Genomic DNA, 21,063 nt, shown 5'->3' on the forward strand with positions numbered 1-21,063 from the left:
AAAATTGAAGTTATCATTGTTGGGCCGAATTGCTGCGATAAAGATGAATGTATTGCCTAGAATGTTGTTTTTGTTTCAAACATTGCAAATTGTGGATAAAATGGACTGTTTCAAGAGGTGGCAAAGAGATATTTCCAAATTTATCTGGCAGGGCAAAAAGCCTAGAATAAAATTTAAGATATTAACAGATGCGAAGGAAAGAGGGGGATTTGCCCTGCCAGATCTTAAACTTTACTATGAATCAGCCGCATTTTGCTGGCTGAAAGATTGGCTACTTCTTGAAAACGCAGACATTTTGGATCTAGAAGGCTTTGATAATGTGTTTGGATGGCATGCATATTTATGGTATGATAAGGTTAAAGCGCATAAGGCCTTTAAGAACCATATTGTCAGGAAAGCATTGTTTAATGTTTGGGTGAGATATAAGGATTTGTTGGAAAGTAAAACACCAAGGTGGCTGTCACCAATGGAGGCTAAGGCATTGAAAAAAACTAATATGGAGACAAATTGGCCAAAATACTGTGAAATTTTAGAACAAGTTGGAGATAAACTAAAATTGCAGAGTTTTGACAAATTAAAAACTAAAGTTCGAGACTGGCTTCATTATTATCAAATAAGGGAGGTTTTTAACCTAGATAAAAATATTGGTTTCCAGGAGGAAAACTCCAAATTGGAAACGGAATTGTTAGAGCCTAAAACTAAGAACTTGTCAAGAATGTATAACCTGCTGCTGAAATGGAATACACAGGATGAAATGGTTAAGTCTGTGTCAGGGAACTGCCATCGGAAGGAAGGGAAGTGAAAGGGCTCACACAGGTTGGGAGAGACTCAGCAGCTGAAGAGGGAACCAGTAGGGGGAGAGGAGCTGAGCTGAGGGAAAGGGAGCTGGAGGGATGGCTCAGAGACACTTCCAGCGAAAACAGTGGGGAGGTTTCAGGACCTCCTGTAGGGACACCCACTCCTCGCCGGAAACTGTCACGCAGAGAGTCCAGAAGACGTGTTTCCGTTAAGGAGCTTTTATGTTGGAAGCGATTCCGAAAGCAACCACTGTCGGAATCTGCCAGCGACTGACGGAGCCATGTTTAAGGGGCTCCGTTACAGACAGAGGTTTGCAAACTTGACCAAACTCTGAGGGACTAGGATTTTACACACAAGCAGCTCATCGTCCCATCACAGCATTCCGACAGTCTTCGTGAGCAGCTTGTGCAGGAGAAGGCATCATGAGCAACCCAGCCGGAACCGGAGAAGCAGGAGCTGGAGCGGGTCCAAGCCTGGAAGAAAGGTACCGGGTGTTGGAGGTCCAGCTAGCGCTGCAGACGGCGAGGCTTGAGGAGAGGAGGGCTCAGGATGCAGACAAAAAGGGGAAAGACACCCAGCTCGTCAGAAAGGTACCAGGATTGGTGCAGAAGTTTGGGGGGGAGCCCAAAGACTATCATGGCTTTCGGACAGAGATGCAATATGCCCTCAATCTGCAGTTTGATGAATTCCCTGACGAGGAATCACGAGTGGCTTTCGTGATTGGGCATCTTGAAAAGGGGGCGAGAGACTGGGTTAGACCCCTGATGGCAGCGAATAGTGACGTCCTAAAGGACACGATGAAGTTCTTTCGCGCCATGGATCTGATGTTTTCCAGCGATATTGAACAGGGAGTGGTCCGCAGACAGTTAATGGCTTGCAAACAGGGGAGCCGATCTGTCCGTGAGTACTGGACTGAGTTCACCATGTTGATCCATAAATTGGGGTGGGATCTATCGGCGGAACCCATTCAAATGCTCTTTGAAGAAGGGCTTTCTTCGGCTGTGAAAGACGAACTTTCCCGGGCGCCCAGGGCGGAGTCTATGGACCAGCTGACCAAATCAGCGCTGACCATAGGAGCGCGCCAGGAGGCGAGAGCATTGGAGAGGCGGGAAGGGAAGGGGGAACGTTGGAAGGAGTTCCGCATTCCAGACATTCCAGAGCCAACTTTCCCGCCGGCAGAGCCGATGGAAATCGGAACAGCGCGCGCGCGCGCAGTTTCAAAGCCCAGTGAGGGGGGAAAGAAGGAGGGAAAAGGCGCCCGGAAATGCTATCTCTGCCAACAGCCAGGTCACTTTGCCAGAGTCTGCCCCCAGAGGAAGGAATGGCAAGGGATGGTAGGAGCTGTGGAGGGAAGAGAGGAAGAAATACCGAAGCAAGTAAAAGCCAACGCCTGGCTGCCACCGTCGGGGCACAGCAGCCAGGCCAAAGAGCAGTGAAAGTGCCCACGCCAGAACCTCCTAAACCCGCCCTAGTGATAGAAGTGGCGCTAGAGCTGCCAAACGGACACCCTCTAAAGATAAAGGCGCTGTTGGACTCAGGCAGCTCCTGCAATTTCATGAGCAAAGAGTTTGCAGCTGAACACCAGATACAGACGATCCCTTTAAGCAACCCCCTGCAGGTGACCACGATCGATGGCAGGGAGCTGTTGGGAGGAGAAGTCAGCTTGCAGACCGTCCCAATGATAATGAAGGTGGCAAGGCACACCGAACTGATAGCGTTTAATGTGGCCACCTTGGGAGGAGCTCCCATTATATTGGGGATGAGCTGGCTAGCGTTACATGATCCGCTGGTGGGCTGGCATCAGAGAGTGGTTTCTTTTGGTTCAGCACATTGCTTAGAACACTGCAAAGAGGGAAAGGGTTTGGCAGGGGCCCAAGCCACCCTAGCAGGGACTGAAGTAACGGAGAACGTGAAGGTACCACGACAATACGCAGATCTCCGCGACGTCTTCAGCGAAAGGGAAGCTGACCAACTACCCCCGCATAGACCCTTTGACTGTCAAATCAATTTACTCCCTGGGGCACAGCTCCCTGTAGGCAAGCTGTACGCCATGTCAGACAGAGAGATGCAGGAGCTAAGAGAGTTCATTGACAAGAACCTGAAGAGAGGGTTCATCAGAGAGTCCAGGGCGGTGGGGGGCAGCCCAGTGTTTTTTGTGGATAAAAAAAACACGAACAAGCCGAGGCTTGTGTGTGACTTCAGGGCCTTAAATGCAGTGTCAGAACCAGTGGCTTTCCCTATGCCCAGGATTGACGACATTTTGACAAGGGTCAGGAAGGGAAAGATTTTTACTAAACTGGACCTAAGGGGGGCGTACAACCTGATACGAATAAGGAAGGGGGATGAATGGAAAACCACCATGTTCACCCCTTTGGGGGCATTTGAATATTTAGTTATGCCCTTCGGCCTACAAGGAGGCTCCGCGTGCTTTCAATCGTTTATGAACCACGTCCTGGGGCCTTTGCTTTACAAGAATTGTGTGGCCTTCTTAGACGACGTGTTGGTGTATTCTGAGAATGAGGAGCAGCATGTGAGAGACGTCAGAGAAGTGTTGAGCAGGCTGCAAGCCAACCAGCTGTGGGTGAAACTGGAGAAGTGTCAGTTTCATACCAAGGAGGTGGAATTCCTGGGGTATCGCCTGTCAGACAAGGGATTGGCCATGGATCCCGGCAAGGTCCAGGCGGTGCTGGAATGGAAAACACCCAAAACAAGGAAGGATGTGCAGAGGTTCCTAGGATTTGGGAACTTCTATCGTAAGTTCATCCGAAACTTTGCCCACCTAACGGCGCCCATTACGGACTGTCTCAGCAGTAAGAAGAAGTTCGTTTGGACTGAGGAGGCGGAGCGAGCATTTGAGGAACTAAAAAGGGCCTTCGCCTCGGAACAACAACTCCTGCATGTGGATTTACAAAAACCGATGAGAGTGGAAACTGACGCATCAGACAGAGCTATTGGGGCGGTGCTTCTGCAGCCAGGGAAGGAGGAGTCAGAGTGGAGACCGTGTGCCTTTTTTTCGCGAAAGCTGAACAAATCCGAGAGGAACTACACGGTGTATGACCGAGAACTACTAGCCATTCATGAGGCGTTCCGGAGATGGAGGCACCTGCTAATTGGCGCACAACATAAGGTGCAAGTGTGCACTGACCACAAGAACCTAGAGTATTGGAGGACGGCACGAGTGCTCAACCAACGGCAAGTGAGATGGGCCCAGGAGTTCTCCAAATTTAACTTTGAGATTTGTTACGTGCCAGGCCCAGAGAACATTAGGGCGGACGCTCTCTCACGCAAACCTGAATATTTGGAGGGGGAGGGAGCACCCGAAGAGAGACATGTCATTCCAGAGGACCGCTGGGTGTGTGGGGCGGCATTGGTGGGACAAAGAGAACTGGTAGAGGAAACAGAGAATGATGAATACGCCCAGAATAAGCTCAGAGGTCTTAGGGGTGAGGGAGAGGAACCAGGGGGTTTCGAGGAAAGAAATGGAGCTTTGTATTACAAAGGGGCACTGTATATCCCTGAAGGAGACTTAAGGGGGAGGGTACTCAAGCAGTTGCACGACAGCCCCACGGCGGGGCATTTTGGACAACACAAAACCATGTGGTTGGTCACCAGGGAATTTTGGTGGCCTAAGGTGAGGGAAGATGTACGGGAGTATGTAAGAGGGTGTGAGCAATGCCAGCGAGCCAAAGGGGAGAGGCGGGCACCGGCGGGGCTATTAGAACCCTTACCAACCCCAGAACGACCTTGGGAGGCAGTGTCGATAGATTTTATGACTGATCTGCCGAAGTCCAAGGGGAAAACAGCCATCATGGTGGTGGTAGACCTACTAACAAAGATGTGCCACTTTGTAGCCTGCTCGCATGCAGTCACGGCGGAAGAGACAGCGAAGTTATTTGTAGAACACATTTTTAGGTTGCACGGGGTGCCATTGAGGGTGGTCTCAGACCGAGGAAAACAATTTACTTCCAGGTTCTGGAGAAAGCTCATGAGCTTACTGCAGGTGGAGGTCAACTTTTCGACTGCCCGGCACCCTGAAACCAACGGGCAGGCGGAAAGAGCAAACGGGGTCCTCCAGCAATACCTGAGGTGTTATGTCAATGACAGAGAGAATGACTGGGTAGAAAAGTTGGCGCTGGCGGAATTTGCCTACAACAATGCCGAGAATGTGTCCACAGGGATGAGCCCCTTCTTGGCTAATTATGGGTGTCATCCCAGGGCTTTCCCAGGGGGAGAAGGGGAGAGATGGGGTGTCCCGGCAGCCGAGCATTTTGTAGAAGAAATGGAAGCAATCCATCGTCAGCTCCAACTCAACTTAGAAAGGGCGAAGGAAGAATACAAGAGGCAGGCAGACAAGAACCGAAGGGAAGGTGAAACCATAAGGGTGGGAGATAGGGTGTGGCTGTCAACCCAAGGGTTGCCGTTCAAAGGAGGTTGTAAGAAATTAAGACCCAGGAGATTGGGTCCCTTTGAGGTCATTCAACAGGTCAACCCAGTGGCTTTCAGGCTCCGGTTACCCAACCACATGAAACTGCACCCAGTATTTCACAGGTCGTTACTGTCACCGTATGAGGGGGGACGAGAAGGGATGGCCACTCGGGGACCGGTCATAGAAGAAAGGGAATGCAGCAGCCATGTGGCAGAAATCCTCGACGCCAGATGGAAGGGAGATCAGGTGGAGTATTTGGTAGCGTGGGAAGGAGAACCGGAGTCAGAAAACACTTGGGTAATGGCAGAAGATATCAATGACGAGGTATTGATAGAAACGTTCCATCAAAGGTTCCCAAGGAAACCTCAGCCTGTGGAGAGGTTCCGGAGGGAATACTTTGGGACCACCGATGAGGAGGAGGAGTTGGAAGGATTCTCGGAATCGGAAGGGGAAGGGGAGATGGACTCTGAGGAGGAGGAGTACTTCGAGACCAGGAACCGCAACAGGTGGAGAGAAGTGTTCGGGACATCGGAAGATGAAGGAAGTTCATTCCGGGGTTTTGCCTCCTCACCGCCCGTAGAGGAGGGGGCGAGAGGGGATGAAGGGGGCCCTGGAGGGGAGGTGGATGTCAGGGAACTGCCATCGGAAGGAAGGGAAGTGAAAGGGCTCACACAGGTTGGGAGAGACTCAGCAGCTGAAGAGGGAACCAGTAGGGGGAGAGGAGCTGAGCTGAGGGAAAGGGAGCTGGAGGGATGGCTCAGAGACACTTCCAGCGAAAACAGTGGGGAGGTTTCAGGACCTCCTGTAGGGACACCCACTCCTCGCCGGAAACTGTCAAGCAGAGAGTCCAGAAGACGTGTTTCCGTTAAGGAGCTTTTATGTTGGAAGCGATTCCGAAAGCAACCACTGTCGGAATCTGCCAGCGACTGACGGAGCCATGTTTAAGGGGCTCCGTTACAGACAGAGGTTTGCAAACTTGACCAAACTCTGAGGGACTAGGATTTTACACACAAGCAGCTCATCGTCCCATCACAGTCTGCTATGATTAAATGGGCACAAGATGTTGGGCATAACATTATGTTTGCTGACTGGGAACGGTTATGGACCACAGGTATGAAATTTATGGCTTGTAATGCCTTAAGAGAAAATATAATGAAAATGATTTATAGGTGGTACTTAACCCCAGTCAAGCTAGCAAAAATCTATCATTTGCCTCATAATAAATGCTGGAAATGTAAAGAAAATGAAGGTACCTTTTTTCACCTTTGGTGGACGTGCCCAAAGATCAAGGCCTTCTGGGAAATGATATATAATGAATTAAAAAAGGTATTGAAATACACTTTCTTGAAGAAACCAGAGGCCTTCCTCTTGGGCATGGTCGGCCAATTGGTGCGAAGGGAAGACAGAAATTTTTTTATGTATGCGACAGCAGCAGCAAGAATTCTCATTGGGAAATACTGGAAGACACAAGAATTGCCTACCCGAGAAGAATGGCAGATGAAAGTGATGGACTATATGGAACTGGCTGAGATGACCGGCAGAATTCGAGACCAGGAAGAAGGGTCGATGGAAGAAGATTGGAAAAAATTTAAAATATATCTTCAGAAATACTGCAATATAAAAGAATGTTAGAAAAAGGTTGGAAAAGAATATTAGGCCGTATTGGCAGATATGGTATAATGGAGTAAGTAAAAATGAAGTGTAAAATGAGGATAGAGGAGGATTAAATATTATCGAATGTTAAAATAAGTAAAAGAAAAGAAGGTTAGAAGGATTTGCTGGAGATACGATCTAAACTAGAATACAAAGCAGGGAGGTGAGAGGAAGTCATGGAAATAAGTAAAAGGGGGAAAAGGTTGTAAAGGTTTAATTTGATTTTTGTCATTCTTTATTGTAATGTATGTTTATTCTTTGCTGAGTTTTTCTTTGCTGCTGTTTTTTGTAACATGTTATATCTTTTTTTTTTCTTCTTTTTTTGTATGGTTTTTTTCTTTCTTTTTGTAACTTTAAAATTGGAATAAATATTCTATTAAAAAAAAAAAGAAAGGACCAAGAGGTTAAAGGTATACAAGTGGGAGCTAAACAGTACAAATTGAAAGTATTTGCTGATGACTTAGTATTGACTTTACAGGAGCCAGAATCTAGTACCAAAAGCGTATTGGAACTGATTCAAGAATTCGGACAGGTAGCAGGTTTTAAGTTGAACAAGATAAAAACTAAGGTTTTAGAGAAAAACTTAACTGTGAATGAGAGAGAGAAGTTTCAGGAGGAGACAGGACTAACATTGGTTAAGAAAGTGAAATATTTACGGGTTAACATGACTGTCAAAAATGTGAATTTATTTAAGGATAATTATGAAAAATGTTGAATTGAAGTGAAAAAGGATTTAGAAATATGGACAAATTTGAAGTTATCATTGTTAGGCCGAATTGCTGTGATAAAAATGAATGTGTTGCCAAGGATGTTGTTTTTGTTTCAAACATTGCAAATTTTGGATAAGACGGATTGTTTCAAGAAGTGGCAGAAAGATATTTCCAGATTTGTTTGGCAGGGCAAGAAGCCTCAAATAAAATTTAAGATATTAACTGATGCCAAAGAAAGAGGTGGATTTGCCCTGCCAGATCTTAAACTTTATTATTAATCAGGTGCTTTTTGCTGGCAGAGAGAATGGCTGCTTCTTGAAAACACTGACGTGTTGGATTTAGAAGGTTTCAATAATGCATTTGGCTGGCATGCATATTTGTGGTACGACAAGGTAAAAGCACATAAAGCGTTTAAAAATCATATTGTTAGAAAAGCATTGTTTAATGTTTGGATAAGATATAAGGATTTGTTAGAAAAGAAAACCCCAAGATGGTTGTCACCAATGGAAGCGAAGGCACAGAAAAAACTCAATATGGAGGCCAAATGGCCGAAATATTGGGAAATTCTGGATCAAGATGGAGACAGAATAAAATTGCAGAGCTTTGAAAAATTGAAAAACAAAGTGCGAGATTGGCTCCATTATTACCAAATAATGGAGGCATACAATTTGGACAAAAAAGTTGGTTTCCAGGTGGAAAAATCAAAATTGGAAACAGAATTGTTAGATCCAAAAATTAAGAATTTGTCAAGAATGTAAAACTTGCTGTTGAAATGGAACACTCAGGATGAAATGGTGAAATCAGCTATGATTAAATGGGCACAAGATGTTGGACATAATGATGGCTGACTGGGAACAGTTATGGACCACAGGTATGAAATTCACGGCATGTAATGCCCTAAGAGAAAATTTAATGAAAATGATTTATAGGTGGTACATGACACCAGTCAAGCTTGCAAAAATTTACCATTTGCCCGACAATAAATGTTGGAAATGTAATGAGACTGAAGGTACATTCTTTCACCTTTGGTGGACATGCCCAAGGATTAAGACATTCTGGGAGATGATTTATAACGAAATGAAAAAGGTATTCAAATATACCTTCCTGAAGAAACCAGAGGCCTTTCTCCTGGGCATGGTCGGCCAATTGGTGCCAAAGAAGGATAGAACTTTTTTTATGTATGCAACAACAGCAGCAAGAATACTCATCGCGAAGTATTGGAAGACACAAGATTTACCCACCCGGGAAGAATGGCAGATGAAGTTGATAGACTATATGGAACTGGCGGAAATGACTGGCAGAATCCGAGACCAGGGAGAAGAGTCGGTGGAAGAAGACTGGAAAAAGTTTAAAGACTATTTACAGAAATACTGTAAAATTAATGAATGTTAGAAAAATGTTGGAATGAAGTTATATGGCTTTAGTAGAAATGTTATAAGGAATTAAGTATAAATAGATTAATAGAGAATTAAAGGGGAAAATAAGGTTAGAATGTGTTAAGATAATTATAGGATAGAAAACAGAGAAAGATGGAAAGGAATTGCTGAAACAATTAACAGAAGTGGAATACAAAAAGGGAGGTGTGAGGAGGTCGTGGAAATAAGTGAATGAAAGATAAGATACTGAAATTGTTTGATGTGTTTTAAACTGTTTTTGTTTTGTTTTGTTAGTTTAATGTGTTAGTGTTATGTAGTGTTTTTGTATTGTATTGTATTGTTTTTGTAGTGTTAAAATTGTTGGAAAAGTAATAAATATTATTTTCAAAAAAAAGAGAGAAGCTACGTGCATGGACTGCCGCCCTGTACCTGGCCAGGAGTGGTGGCAACTGCCCTGGCACCTTGCAAGGATAATTAGCAATAACAGCATATGTTCTGGAATAAAATAGTGTGCCGGAGCTTGGCTTCTTGCACAGGTGTTGGAGAAGGTGGCAAAATTGTTGTGCATTTGTGACAAATCCAGTAGCTCAGGGTTCACTCCCAGGGCTGAGTGTGAACTGCCAAATAAATTTGCGGTTGCAGGCAAAGACAAATGGCAGTAGCTCTGAATCACTACGAAATGATTCAGTTCCCACATCACTGCAACCTTGAATTTCAAAACATCTGCTGAGATAGTAAACACGATCGTTCAAGACTGGTAAACTCTGACTTTAACAGTTATATCTTTCGGGAATTAGCATAACCATGTTTAGGATGAAGTAGATTACTAGAGTTTCAAGGAAACCGCAGTAGCTGCAACCTTTCTGCTCTTCTCATCTGCACTGCCTCCCTGAAAAGAGGTTTCATTTCCAGGCTTGGGAGAAATCCCAGGTCAAAGTTCTTCCTTTCAAACCATAGCCATGCCTCCAGCAGTGGAGTAACTTTACACCTACATGAGACCTGGGGCAACCAATCCCCCTCTCCACACAGACTGACACCCTTCACGTCCGTATGATTTATTGTGTTTTATATTCTGCTAGAAGCCGCCCAGAGTGGCTGGAGAAACCTAGCCACAATTGGTGGGGCACTGGCAGTGTTCTTCCAAGGGCATTGGGAGTGTGAAAGGGTCTTGTGGTAATTCACAAAGCCCTAAACAACTTGGGCCCAAAGCACCTCAAAGTTGCCTGATTGCTTATGGAATCTTCAAATTGCAGAATTGGAAGGTACCCCCCCCAAGGGTCATCTAGTCCAACCCCAGTCATGCAGGAATCTCAGCTAAAGCATCCATGACAGGTGGCCACCCAACCTTTCAAGGAAGGAGAGTCGACCACCTTCCGATGAAGTCCGTTCCACTGTAAAACAACTCTTATTGTCAGAAATCTTCCTGATGTTTAATCAGAATCTCCTTTCTTGTAACTTGAAGCCATTGGTTTAAGTCCTACCCTCCAGAGAAGGAGGAAACAAGCTTGCTCCCTCTTCCACGTGACAGCCCTTAATATATTTGAAGATGGCTATCATATCTCCCCCTGGGAAAGACCCTGATGTTGGGAAAGATGGAGGGCACAAGGAGAAGGGGACAGCAGAGGACAAGATGGTTGGACAGTGTTCTCGAAGCTGCTAACATGAGTTTGACCAAACTGCAGGAGGCAGTGGAAGACAGGAGTGCCTGGAGTGCTCTGGTCCATGGGGTCACGAAGCGTTGGACATGACTAAACGACTGAACAACAACAACAACAATAATCATATCTCCTCTCAGTATCCTCTTTTCCAAGCTAAAAATACCCAGCTCCTACAACCATTCCTCATAAGGCTTGGCTTCCAGACCATCTTGGTTGCCCTCCTCTGCACGTGTTCCAGCTTGTCAACATCCTTCTTAAATTGCGGTGCCCAGAACTGGACACGGTATTCCAGTTGTGGTCTGACCAAGGCAAAATAGAGTGGTACTATTACTTCCCTTGATCTGGACACTAGACTTCCGTTGATGCAGCCAAGAATAGCATTAGCTTTTTTGGCTGCTGCATCACACTGTCGACAATGTTAAGCTTGTTAAGCAATGTTAAGACCACTAGATCCTTTTCACATGTACTGCTAATATGCCAGCAGTGTCCCCCCTCAGTTGCTGAGATCCTTCAACAGGCCATTTTTGGTGCTCCCAAATGCCCCTGAAGTTCAGTCAGCCTTTATGAGGCATTGAGCTTTTAGTGTGGCAGGTCCTCTCTCCTGTGGAGCTTTTCACGGACAGAAGAACAGTGGGAGGCATCCTCATTTTCCGTCACGCGTATTTCAAAGATGACACTGTTCAGCTGGAATTCCTAACTGCCTTTGGAATTGACTTTTTATTTTTAAAAAATCAACTAATTTCTTGTTGACATGTGTGTTGCTGGTGCTTTTGATAGGTGGATTCCCTGAATTGGGACCCAGCTGGATCCCATCACCTGGGGCTAGATGTCAGGACCCACAGTCAGCCCAGCCCACATCTTTGCTCATGTTCTCTCACAGTCTGTTTATGCAGCAAATATTTCTGATACATGGGTGCCATAACTCAAGAGGTGCCATAACACTGAAGTCTACACATCACATATGCAGCTGAACCCTGAGTCTGCATAAACACACTCCCAGTCACAAGTACAAGATGTTCCCACTGCTGCAACTACAAGGCCAGTTACGCCTGGGCTGGCCTGAATTCGAGATTAGGGTCAGGAAGTAATTATTCTGTAGCCAAGAAGAGAACTTAAGCATGCTTTGTCCACGCACATTCCTAGCTAATAGCAATAGCAATAGTAATAGTAATAGTAATATTTTTTATTATTTATACCCCGCCCATCTGGCTGGGTTTCCCCAGTGACGCAAGAAATCACACATTTGTGCGCTTGCTACAATGGTGTAAATGCTTTGTGATCTCTACACTCAGTCTTTTTGAGATATTCTGCTGAGACTCACTGTTGTAGGTTTTAATTAACTCATTTTACCCTAACACCCACTGTCTCTTTATTGGCTTGGTGGCGACAGCGTTCTGGACTTGGTAACACTTTTACCAATGTTACAGTGGCTTTGTGTTGTACACTGCCTTGCTATGTTTCCTATGTAAGCGTGGTTTATACATATTCAAATAAACAAGTGAATGAATTATTATTATTTATTAATGAGGCTGTCGTTTTTGTTTTATTAGCTTTGGGCTTACCCTGAAAAGGGAGACCAGGATATAAGCCATAAACGAAATGAAAACTCTGACTTCTTATTGTGCCTGAGGAGACCAATTGCCTCAAGAACATGTTCCAGCCAGGCAAGAACGCTTGAAGAGGTCATGGAGCAGAGGCAATGAGGGGCATGACTTAGGGAAGGTGAGATGGGAGCTAGGGAGGGCCCCAAGGGCCAGGCATGGAGGTCTACAGGGCCACATTGCCCCTCAGGCCTGAGGTTCCCTACTCCTGTCTTTCTCAGTCGTTATGGGTGACGAGGCCCTCCTGGTCATGGCGCAGGCCATGGTACCATGGCTAGGAGCTGCTAGAAAGTGGGCCTTTTTGACGGATTCATTTTCCCTCTGAGTTTAGGAGACCACCAATGACGTCCAGGTGTCTTTTACAAACATACATTTGGGCTCCTAGGCCTTCTCTGGTACTCAGTCTCATTCTATTATAAGATTTTTTTAATCCTAGGTTTTTTAGTTGCATTTTCTTCCTGTATTTTAATATACTGATGTGCATTTTAATATTGTTGCATAGTGCATCAAGACTTGCCACAGGAGGCGATACAGGCATGCTTTAAATAAACAAATAGTTTATAGTGTTTTCATTTTGCTATTGCATTTGTTTTTGTACAAGGTTAGCTGCTCTGGGCTCCCTTTGGAGGCTGCAAATAAAAGGACAATGGTGAAATGCTCGAAATTGAATTTTTGTACTGTTTTTTATTATCATTATTATTATTTGCTTGCTTGTTCACTACCAGATGTGTACATTTCTTGTTCTAGAACTTGCTAATGAACATTTGCTCCTCATTATTCGCTGGATTTATTGCTCCTCGAAAACTCACCTGTGCAATTTTAATTTGTATCCTGTTTGTGTTCCAAAGAGAAATTTATTTATTCAAAGTATTTATTTATTTATTCAAATTTTCATACCACCCATCATCTCCAAATTCCACAGTGGTTTATAATACTTAGAACACAACAAGGTAAAAACAGCTCGCACCAGAGACACGGACAACTGCCACTCAAGCATTACAGTGGTACCTCGCAAGACGAATGCCTCGCAAGACAAAAAACTCGCTAGACGAAAGGGTTTTTTGTTTTTTGAGCTGCTTCGCAAGACGATTTTCCCTATGGGCTTGCTTCGCAAGACGGAAACGTCTTGCAAGTTTGTTTCCTTTTTCTTAACACCGTTAATACAGTTGCGACTTGACTTCGAGGAGCAACTCATAGAACGCGGTGTGGTAGCCTTTTTTGAGGTTTTCAAAGACTTTGGTGATTTTTGAAGCTCTTCCAAAACTTTCCCGACACCGTGCTTCGCAAGATGAAAAAAATCACAAGACGACAAAACTCGCGGAATGAATTAATTTCATCTTGCGAGGCACCACTGTATGTCTGAATTTGACATGTGCAGCAGGCCCAGGGCTGCAAGTAACCACACCCCGTCACTACCCAAAAACTTCCCTGCCTGCTCAGTCCCCCCAACCTTCCCACGTTGGGCACGGGAGGTCTGAAGGGGGCCTTTACCTACCTTTGCTGGAATATAAGTAGAAGCTTCCTAGCCTGTATTATCAGGGTCCCCAAATAAACAGCAGCTTCTACTTTTCTTCAAGCAAACGACAGCCATAAAACTATTAACTTTAAACAGGAGGGCAATAAAGAATCCCCACTGACCGGGATTTGCCAAGCAGGTTCCCTCCAGATGTTTTGGACCACATCTGGAGAAGGTTGGAGAAGACATTAGTGGGTCATTCTGTGACTCAACAGTTCTCTCAGCTTGACTAACCAACAACCTCAGGGAAACCCCAAGGCCTGGTTGAAGAGACACATCTTTACAAGTTAAAAAAAACTGGGGGGGAAATAGTCAAAGAGTGACAGACCTCCAGAGGGAAGGAGTTCTTACCTAGCACATTGACGAAGAGATCAAAAAACTGGAAAGTGAGAAGAGGCTCCTTCATGTGGCCATAGTAATCCGCTATGGTTCTGAAGACATCTCTTTCAAATCCTGAATATGTCGGTTGTTTCAGATCCGGACACCTGGGCCCTATTATGATGGGGCAAAGGAGAGAGAAGAAATGAATGGCTTGTGCTGGCTGACAGAAATTATCAACAGTTACATTTCTACTCAGTATTGGTGTGTCCACGAGAGCAAAGAGGAAACGGACAAATTATTTATCAGGAGGGGGGAAATGTGTGACATTCATCAGATCGGAGTAGGCTAGAATTCTGCCTCCTCCTCAGAACACTTTTTCTGACCAATGAGTGACCAAGGATTTCTACCCTGCAAGCCAATCAGAAATGAAATGGCACAACCCTATGGGGTTTGGAACTTAACAGGTTAAGAAGTTCCCATGATGCCTCAACATTCTGACGTCAGCTTTAGAAGCTGGGAGGAGTTTGGGAGGAGTTTGTCTGTTCCTCTCTGGTCTTTGAGGGAGGAAAGTCGCAGTTTGTCATGGCTGCGGTGAGCCCAGGAGATCCCTGGGGAATGTCGGAATAAAGAACTGAAATGGACAAACCTGGACTCTGTGTGTGTTTGTCTGAAGCCACGTGACAGTTTTACACCGCTGTGTTTATCTCTGCTACTGGCGTGACTGGAGCTACTGAGAGCGTGCGCAGGGGAAGTGTGCCGGGCGGCCATAAATAGCTAATTGAGGATTGCAAAGCAATTAGCGGGCGTCAGATCAATAAATCATTCCACAGGTTATGGACCCTTAATCACCGATCGTAAAACTGTCACAGGAACGCTTTGAAGTTGCGGTTCAGAGCAACGGAAGTGCCGGAATGCGTTTGAAGTTGCGGCAGGAGGTGGTGAGATTTTTGCCTGTTGCTAGGAGGCAAAGGAGTAGCTGCGGAGCTAAGAGAGCAGCTGGAAAATCGTTTCTCCACGGAGAAGGGAGAGCCGGAGAAGCTGAAGCTGATTGTAAGTAAGCTTGGGCCCCTTGGGAGAACGGAAGACAATGGCAGGCAGCCAGGTCTTGGAGGACATTGCGTTTGAACAGCTCACTCTAAGATGTTGAGCAAGGGCTGCTGGGGATGTACTGCGTTTGCTGTGAAGCTTCAGCAGGAGGCCAGAGCCCTGGAGAAGTATTGAGAAAAGTCTAGAGATGGCTGCAGCCCCTGTTCCTGACGATTTAGCCTCAAGGAGTGCTAGTGAGCAGATCGGGGGGGCGAAGGATTCCAAAGGCAAGTGTAAAGGCTTGTCCACTGTGCGTGCTGGAGTGGAATGTCAACAAAGCAGGTTCCCAGAAAGCCGCAGTGGGAGCCAGGCCAGAGGGGGCGGAGCTGGCAAGGAGTGCTTTTCCGGAAGAAGGAGGGCCAAGCCAGCTGGGAGGAGCCCAGGGCAGTGTTTTTCCACTGGAGTTCGTCGTTGCTATGTGTGCAATTTGACGCGACGCTTGCTACGTGTGCCCATGGAGAGCGGAGACAGCTGGGCAGGAAGGAGGTCCCAAGGTCAACCAGCTGAGTTCTCATGGGAACCAGTCTCGGAGAGGAGGCCAGCGTGGGAACGCAAGGGAAGGACGTGGCTCAGACGCTGGGGAGGGTTGTTTTCTTATCACTGCTTCTATGGCAACTGTGAAGAACAACTCCAGCCAGGACACGGTGACGCGCTGGGTTTTGGATACGACTATTGGTCGTCACCTGCTAAGCGAGCCTGCTGGCAAAATGCGGAACTGCAGGGCTGTTTCAACTGGAGCAACTGTTATGTTCGCTGACGGAACACGAAAATCTGTTTCTGGTGTGGCTAACATGTTTTTATCTCCTTTACAGGAGGAGCTAGAGGTCTACGTTGTGCCGGGTCTGAATTGTTGTTTGTTATCTGTATCAGCTCTAATGAAGCAGGGATACAAAATTTGCTTTGAAAATGACACCTGTTCCATTTTCAGAGGGGGGAAACAAGTGGCCAACGTGAAAAGGGGGCAGAACAATCTCTTTGTTCTGGAGTCACCTCTGGAGGGTGGTGGGAATGCTGGAAAAGCACAGGCGCAGTGTGCTAAGGTTCCCAGTCATGTGCAAAAGCTGCACAGGTGCACAAAAGGGTACAAACTCCGGAAATGTGGGAGGTCCCTAGGGTGCAGGGCATGCAAGGGTGCACAGGTACATGGTTTTCCCGGGTTTGGGAGGGTAGCCAAAGAGCCCTTTGAGCTCTTTGAGGCAGGTGGTCCAAAGGTTCAGGAAATGATCTTCTGTGGATATGATCCTGCAACCAATGGGTGGAAGTTTGCATACCCAGAGGGTGATCAAACCAAGCTGCTGGTCAGTAAGCAGGCTGAGTTCTGGGAACAGGATGGGTGTTCAAGGCTCAGGGATGGTCCTGATTTTCTCTCAGAATGTCTGTCTGATTCTGGGGAGGAAAGGGAGCCAGAGGCTGAACCCGGTGATGGGGACCAGGTCCAAGATCAGGGTTCAGGGCAGGTCTGGGCATCTCCAAAGGTTGTGAAAGGAGTGTCCAGGTGTGAGGCTTCATCTCCGGTTAGCGTAATGGAGAAAGCTCACAAACAGGGTGTCAAGTCAGAGGGGGAAGGATCTGACGGAGAAGACACAACTGCTGGCCCAAATGGGTCAGTAGGGTATCAGGTCACAAGTGCGTGGAAAAGTGTCGCACAGTGTGATTCTGGGAGTGTTGAAGGGGTTCAACAGGTGCCTGGGAAAGATGCCGGGAAGTGGCATAAGGCAAAGGGGAAGGTGTTGAACTCAAAAAGGTCTTGTCAGAATTTTCGGCAAGAGGGGGTATGGGGTTTGGAACTTAACAGGTTAAGAAGTTCCCATGATGCCTCAACATTCTGACGTCAGCTTTAGAAGCTGGGAGGAGTTTGGGAGGAGTTTGTCTGTTCCTCTCTGGTCTTTGAGGGAGGAAAGTCGCAGTTTGTCATGGCTGCGGTGAGCCCAGGAGATCCCTGGGGAATGTCGGAATAAAGAACTGAAATGGACAAACCTGGACTCTGTGTGTGTTTGTCTGAAGCCACGTGACAGTTTTACACCGCTGTGTTTATCTCTGCTACTGGCGTGACTGGAGCTACTGAGAGCGTGCGGCAGGGGAAGTGTGCCGGGCGGCCATAAATAGCTAATTGAGGATTGCAAAGCAATTAGCGGGCGTCAGATCAATAAATCATTCCACAAACCCTCCAACTTGATGCAAGAGCCCAGCTTTCCCCCAGACCAGTCTTACGCAACTAAAGAACTTCAATGAATCAATGGGCACTTAGTATTTCAAGCTTAACCCTTCATATAACCCCATATACAGTGGTACCTTGGGTTAAATACTTAATTCGTTCCGGAGGTCTGTTCTTAACCTGAAACTGTTCTTAACCTGAAGCACCACTTTAGCTAATGGGGCCTCCCGCTGCTGCCGCGCCGCCGGAGCACAATTTCTGTTCTCATCCTGAAGCAAACTCTTAACCCGAGGTACTATTTCTGGGTTAGTGGAGTCTGTAACCTGAAGCGTATGTAACCAGAGGTACCACTGTACACATTAAACTCTTATACACTGTATACAGAACAAACCCTGCCCCAGTAAATTCTCCACAACAAATTGGGTTGGCAGAGATGCTGCTTTCTCAGTATTACTTTCCCCTTTAGGATGGCAATGTAAGGAGGACCACATGGCATATACTCTGGCATAGTGGGGGGTGGGGGATTTGGCCCAGGGGCTTCTAGTGGCTCACATCCCATGAAAGCATTGTACATGGAGGGAGATCTTCACAAAGATTGCTTCAGATGGAACAATCACACAGAAGTAGCTGCCCATATCAGTCAATTCTGGGTGATGGTTGATCATGTGATACAACATAGCAGGACAAAGCCCAGCATGAGGATTTAAGATGAGGACTACCACACAAGATACCCATAACTGATGAGCAGCCAATGTTTCCAAATAAGCAGCCAAGCATCCCTGAGCCATACGTGTGAAGAGGAAGAGGAAGGGGTAGGGCTATAAGGCTGCTCAGCTGGGGCTTAGTCAATGCTGAAGCAGAATCCTAACATATTGTGCCTCTGTGACTCCATGCAAGACAGTTTTCTTGTTGTCTTGAACGTCTTGATGCACTGGGCACTTCCTAGGGCTCCCCAGTAATACAAAATTTGAAGTCAAGCAGCAAAGGTAGTAGGAATGGGATACTCTACTATGAACTAAGTTCCGCCCATGTGAGCTTGGACTTCTGTCCTTACTGAGCAAACAGGGAAAGAACAACACTGTACAGAGTGTAATGATGAATGAAGCCTTATTGACCAAGCAAGTTGGTGTTAACTCTCTATTAGCAAAAACAGGATCTGCACAGGAGTGTCAGGCTAAATGAGCATAGCAGCTCTTCTCCAGCATGTCTTGCCCACATGAAGCAGTTGCTAAGAATGAAGGTTTCTGCCTTCCCACAGTTGCCTTAGCCTCCCCCTCCCCCGGGGTCTTCCCAAGCAATCTGAGACTACACCTGTCTCTGCTCCTCCCTCTTCATACTTCTTCTGGTCCTGGGATGCCGGAAGGGGAGCTTGTCACAGCAGTGATCCTTCACCAACCCGACTCATCTCTTGGCCTCCCTCCTCTCTGCTTCAGATTCCGCCTCTGATTCTCGACTTCTCTCTGCTACACTTTCCCTGCTCCCTAAGCCCTGTTGCCTTCAGCTTCCAACATGTCCTCTTCCCAGTCTTCTCCTTTTTCTCCCTCTGACCACTCATCGGTGTCCTACTACCACTCCCTGGACTCTGAGCCTTCTTCCCCTGGTGGTTCCACAGATTGGTTCCTCCCACTATTCCTCTACGTCCAACTAGCCCGTGACAAACAGACAGCCTCACACTGCGGCTCGTAATGATGAATGAAGCCTTATTTGCCCTTGTCAAAGCGGCTTTCTTAAAACAGAAAAGGGGGAGGAGTTTCCCTATTCACACTGAAATAAAACTGATACTTACAACTTGCCAGACACTTCATTGCTGATAGAACCCAGTGAGGCAGCTCCTCTGCAGTGAATAGAGATGTGAAAATTTTCAAAAATCATTAAATAGGTCAACACTGACTTTTATGAAGCAGAGGAATGGATTTACAAGCTACAGGAAAGTCTCATCCAGGAGCTCATCAACAGCCATAGAGTCATCCCAATCAACTCCAGGGTGGTAGCCTGGCAGAAGGCTTTCTCTATGGCAACCCAGGTTTTGGAACTTCCTCCCAACAGGGGTGAATCTGGAATCTTTGTTATACATCTTTCAACAAAGCCTGCAGACTCTTCTATTTACCCTGGCTTTTGAAAACTGGGGTGTATATTTTCAGGACCCACCTTATTTCTGTGATTGCAAGTTGTTTTAAAAGGTTTTCAACACTGTGCTTTAATTGATGTAACCCGCCCTGGGAACTTCGGGGAAAGGGCAGGTAAATAGTAGTGATGATGGTGATTAGGACAGCGATTTCCATCAGAGAAGTACACAATACAGTATCCACCTCAGCCATAAAAAAGAAAGGCATGTATCTCTGAGGACAGACATAGTCACTCTTTGTCAGGGTTTCCCAAACTTGGGTCTCTGGCTGGTTTTGGACTACAACTCTCGTGACCCCTAGCTAGCAGAAGCCAGTGGTCAGGGATGATAGGAATTGTAGTCCAAAAAAACTACTGGAGACCCAAGTTTGGAAATCCCTGCTCTATATCTTTGGATAGTTTGTATTGGCGACAGCTGCTCATTTCCATCCCAAGAACCGCTTCACATATGGCACAGGTGGAAACAACTACAGTGGTGCCTCGCAAGACGAAAAGAATCCGTTCCGTGAGTCTCTTCGTCTTGCGGTTTTTTCGTCTTGCGAAGCAAGCCCATTAGCGGTTTAGGGGATTAGCGCTATTAGCGGCTTAGCGGGCTTAGCGGATCAGCTGATAAGCGGCTTAGTGGCTTAACGGATCAGCTGTTAAGCGGCTTAACGGATCAGCTGATAAGCGGCTCAGTGGCTTAACGGATCAGCTGTTAAGCGGCTTAGCGGCTTGGGAAAAAGGGGGGGGAGGAAAAAAACCCCGCAGGAACTCGCAAGACATTTTCGTCTTGCGAAGCAAGCCCATAGGAAATTCGTTTTGCGAAGCACCTCCAAAACGGAAAACCCTTTCGTCTAGCGGGTTTTCCGTCTTGCGAGGCATTCGTCTTGCGGGGCACCACTGTATGTCCTACTTAGACCCACTGAACCCAAGTTAGTCATGTCCATTAACTTCAATTGGCCTACTCTGAATAGGACTGCCATTGGATCCAACCCAACACCTTTGCAGAACAAGTGCTATTAGGACCCTTGTACCTACGGGACCGCCTCTTCCGGTATGCCCCACGGAGGACCTTAAGGTCCATAAATAGCAACACCCTAGAGGTCCCGGGCCCTAAGGAAATTAATTAGCTTCAACCAGAGCCAGGGCTTTCTCAACACTGGCTGCGGCCTGGTGGAACGCTCTGTCTCATAAGACCAGGGCCCTGCAGGATCTGATTTCTTTCCCCAGGGCCTGTAAGAAAGAGTTGTTCCACCTGGCCTTTGGCTTGGAGCCAATTTGATTCCCTCCCCCTCTTTCTTTTTTCTTTCTCCTCCTGTGCTGAGGCTGCATTTTAATATTTTACTGTTTCAATATTTTACTGTTGTATTTTAATCTTGTTTTTAAGTTGTATTCATTCAGCTTGTTTTTATTGTTGCTTGTTGGCCGCCCTGAGCCCGGCCTTGGCTGGGGAGGGCGGGGTATAAATAAAAATTATTATTATTATTATTATTATTATTATTATTATTATAACTGGTTAGTCGCTTGTTGTACAATAAAGGTTTCCAATTGACCTCCATTTTTTACATGCATAAGGACATGTGTGTTAATAGCAATAATAATAAAATTTAAAAGTAAATAATAATATATTATCATAAAAACATTTGCAGTGGATTAC

At 46.2% G+C, this 21,063-nt stretch overlaps 1 protein-coding gene across 1 annotated transcript in view; it reads right to left on the reverse strand.

Moving 5' to 3' along the window:
- Positions 1 to 21,063, reverse strand: part of DEPDC1B (DEP domain containing 1B) — a 63,242-nt gene that overhangs the window by 20,268 nt on the left and 21,911 nt on the right. Inside the window, exons 6-7 of the mRNA XM_080972808.1 lie at positions 19,087 to 19,134; positions 14,090 to 14,230 (exon numbers count right to left, since the gene is read on the reverse strand). Of these exons, the coding sequence (XP_080828934.1) occupies positions 14,090 to 14,230; positions 19,087 to 19,134 (189 nt within the window). The remainder of the gene's footprint in view (positions 1 to 14,089; positions 14,231 to 19,086; positions 19,135 to 21,063) is intronic.

This window comes from Podarcis pityusensis (genome assembly GCF_964106645.2).
Source record: "Podarcis pityusensis genome assembly, chromosome: 11".
Lineage (NCBI taxonomy): Eukaryota > Metazoa > Chordata > Lepidosauria > Squamata > Lacertidae > Podarcis > Podarcis pityusensis.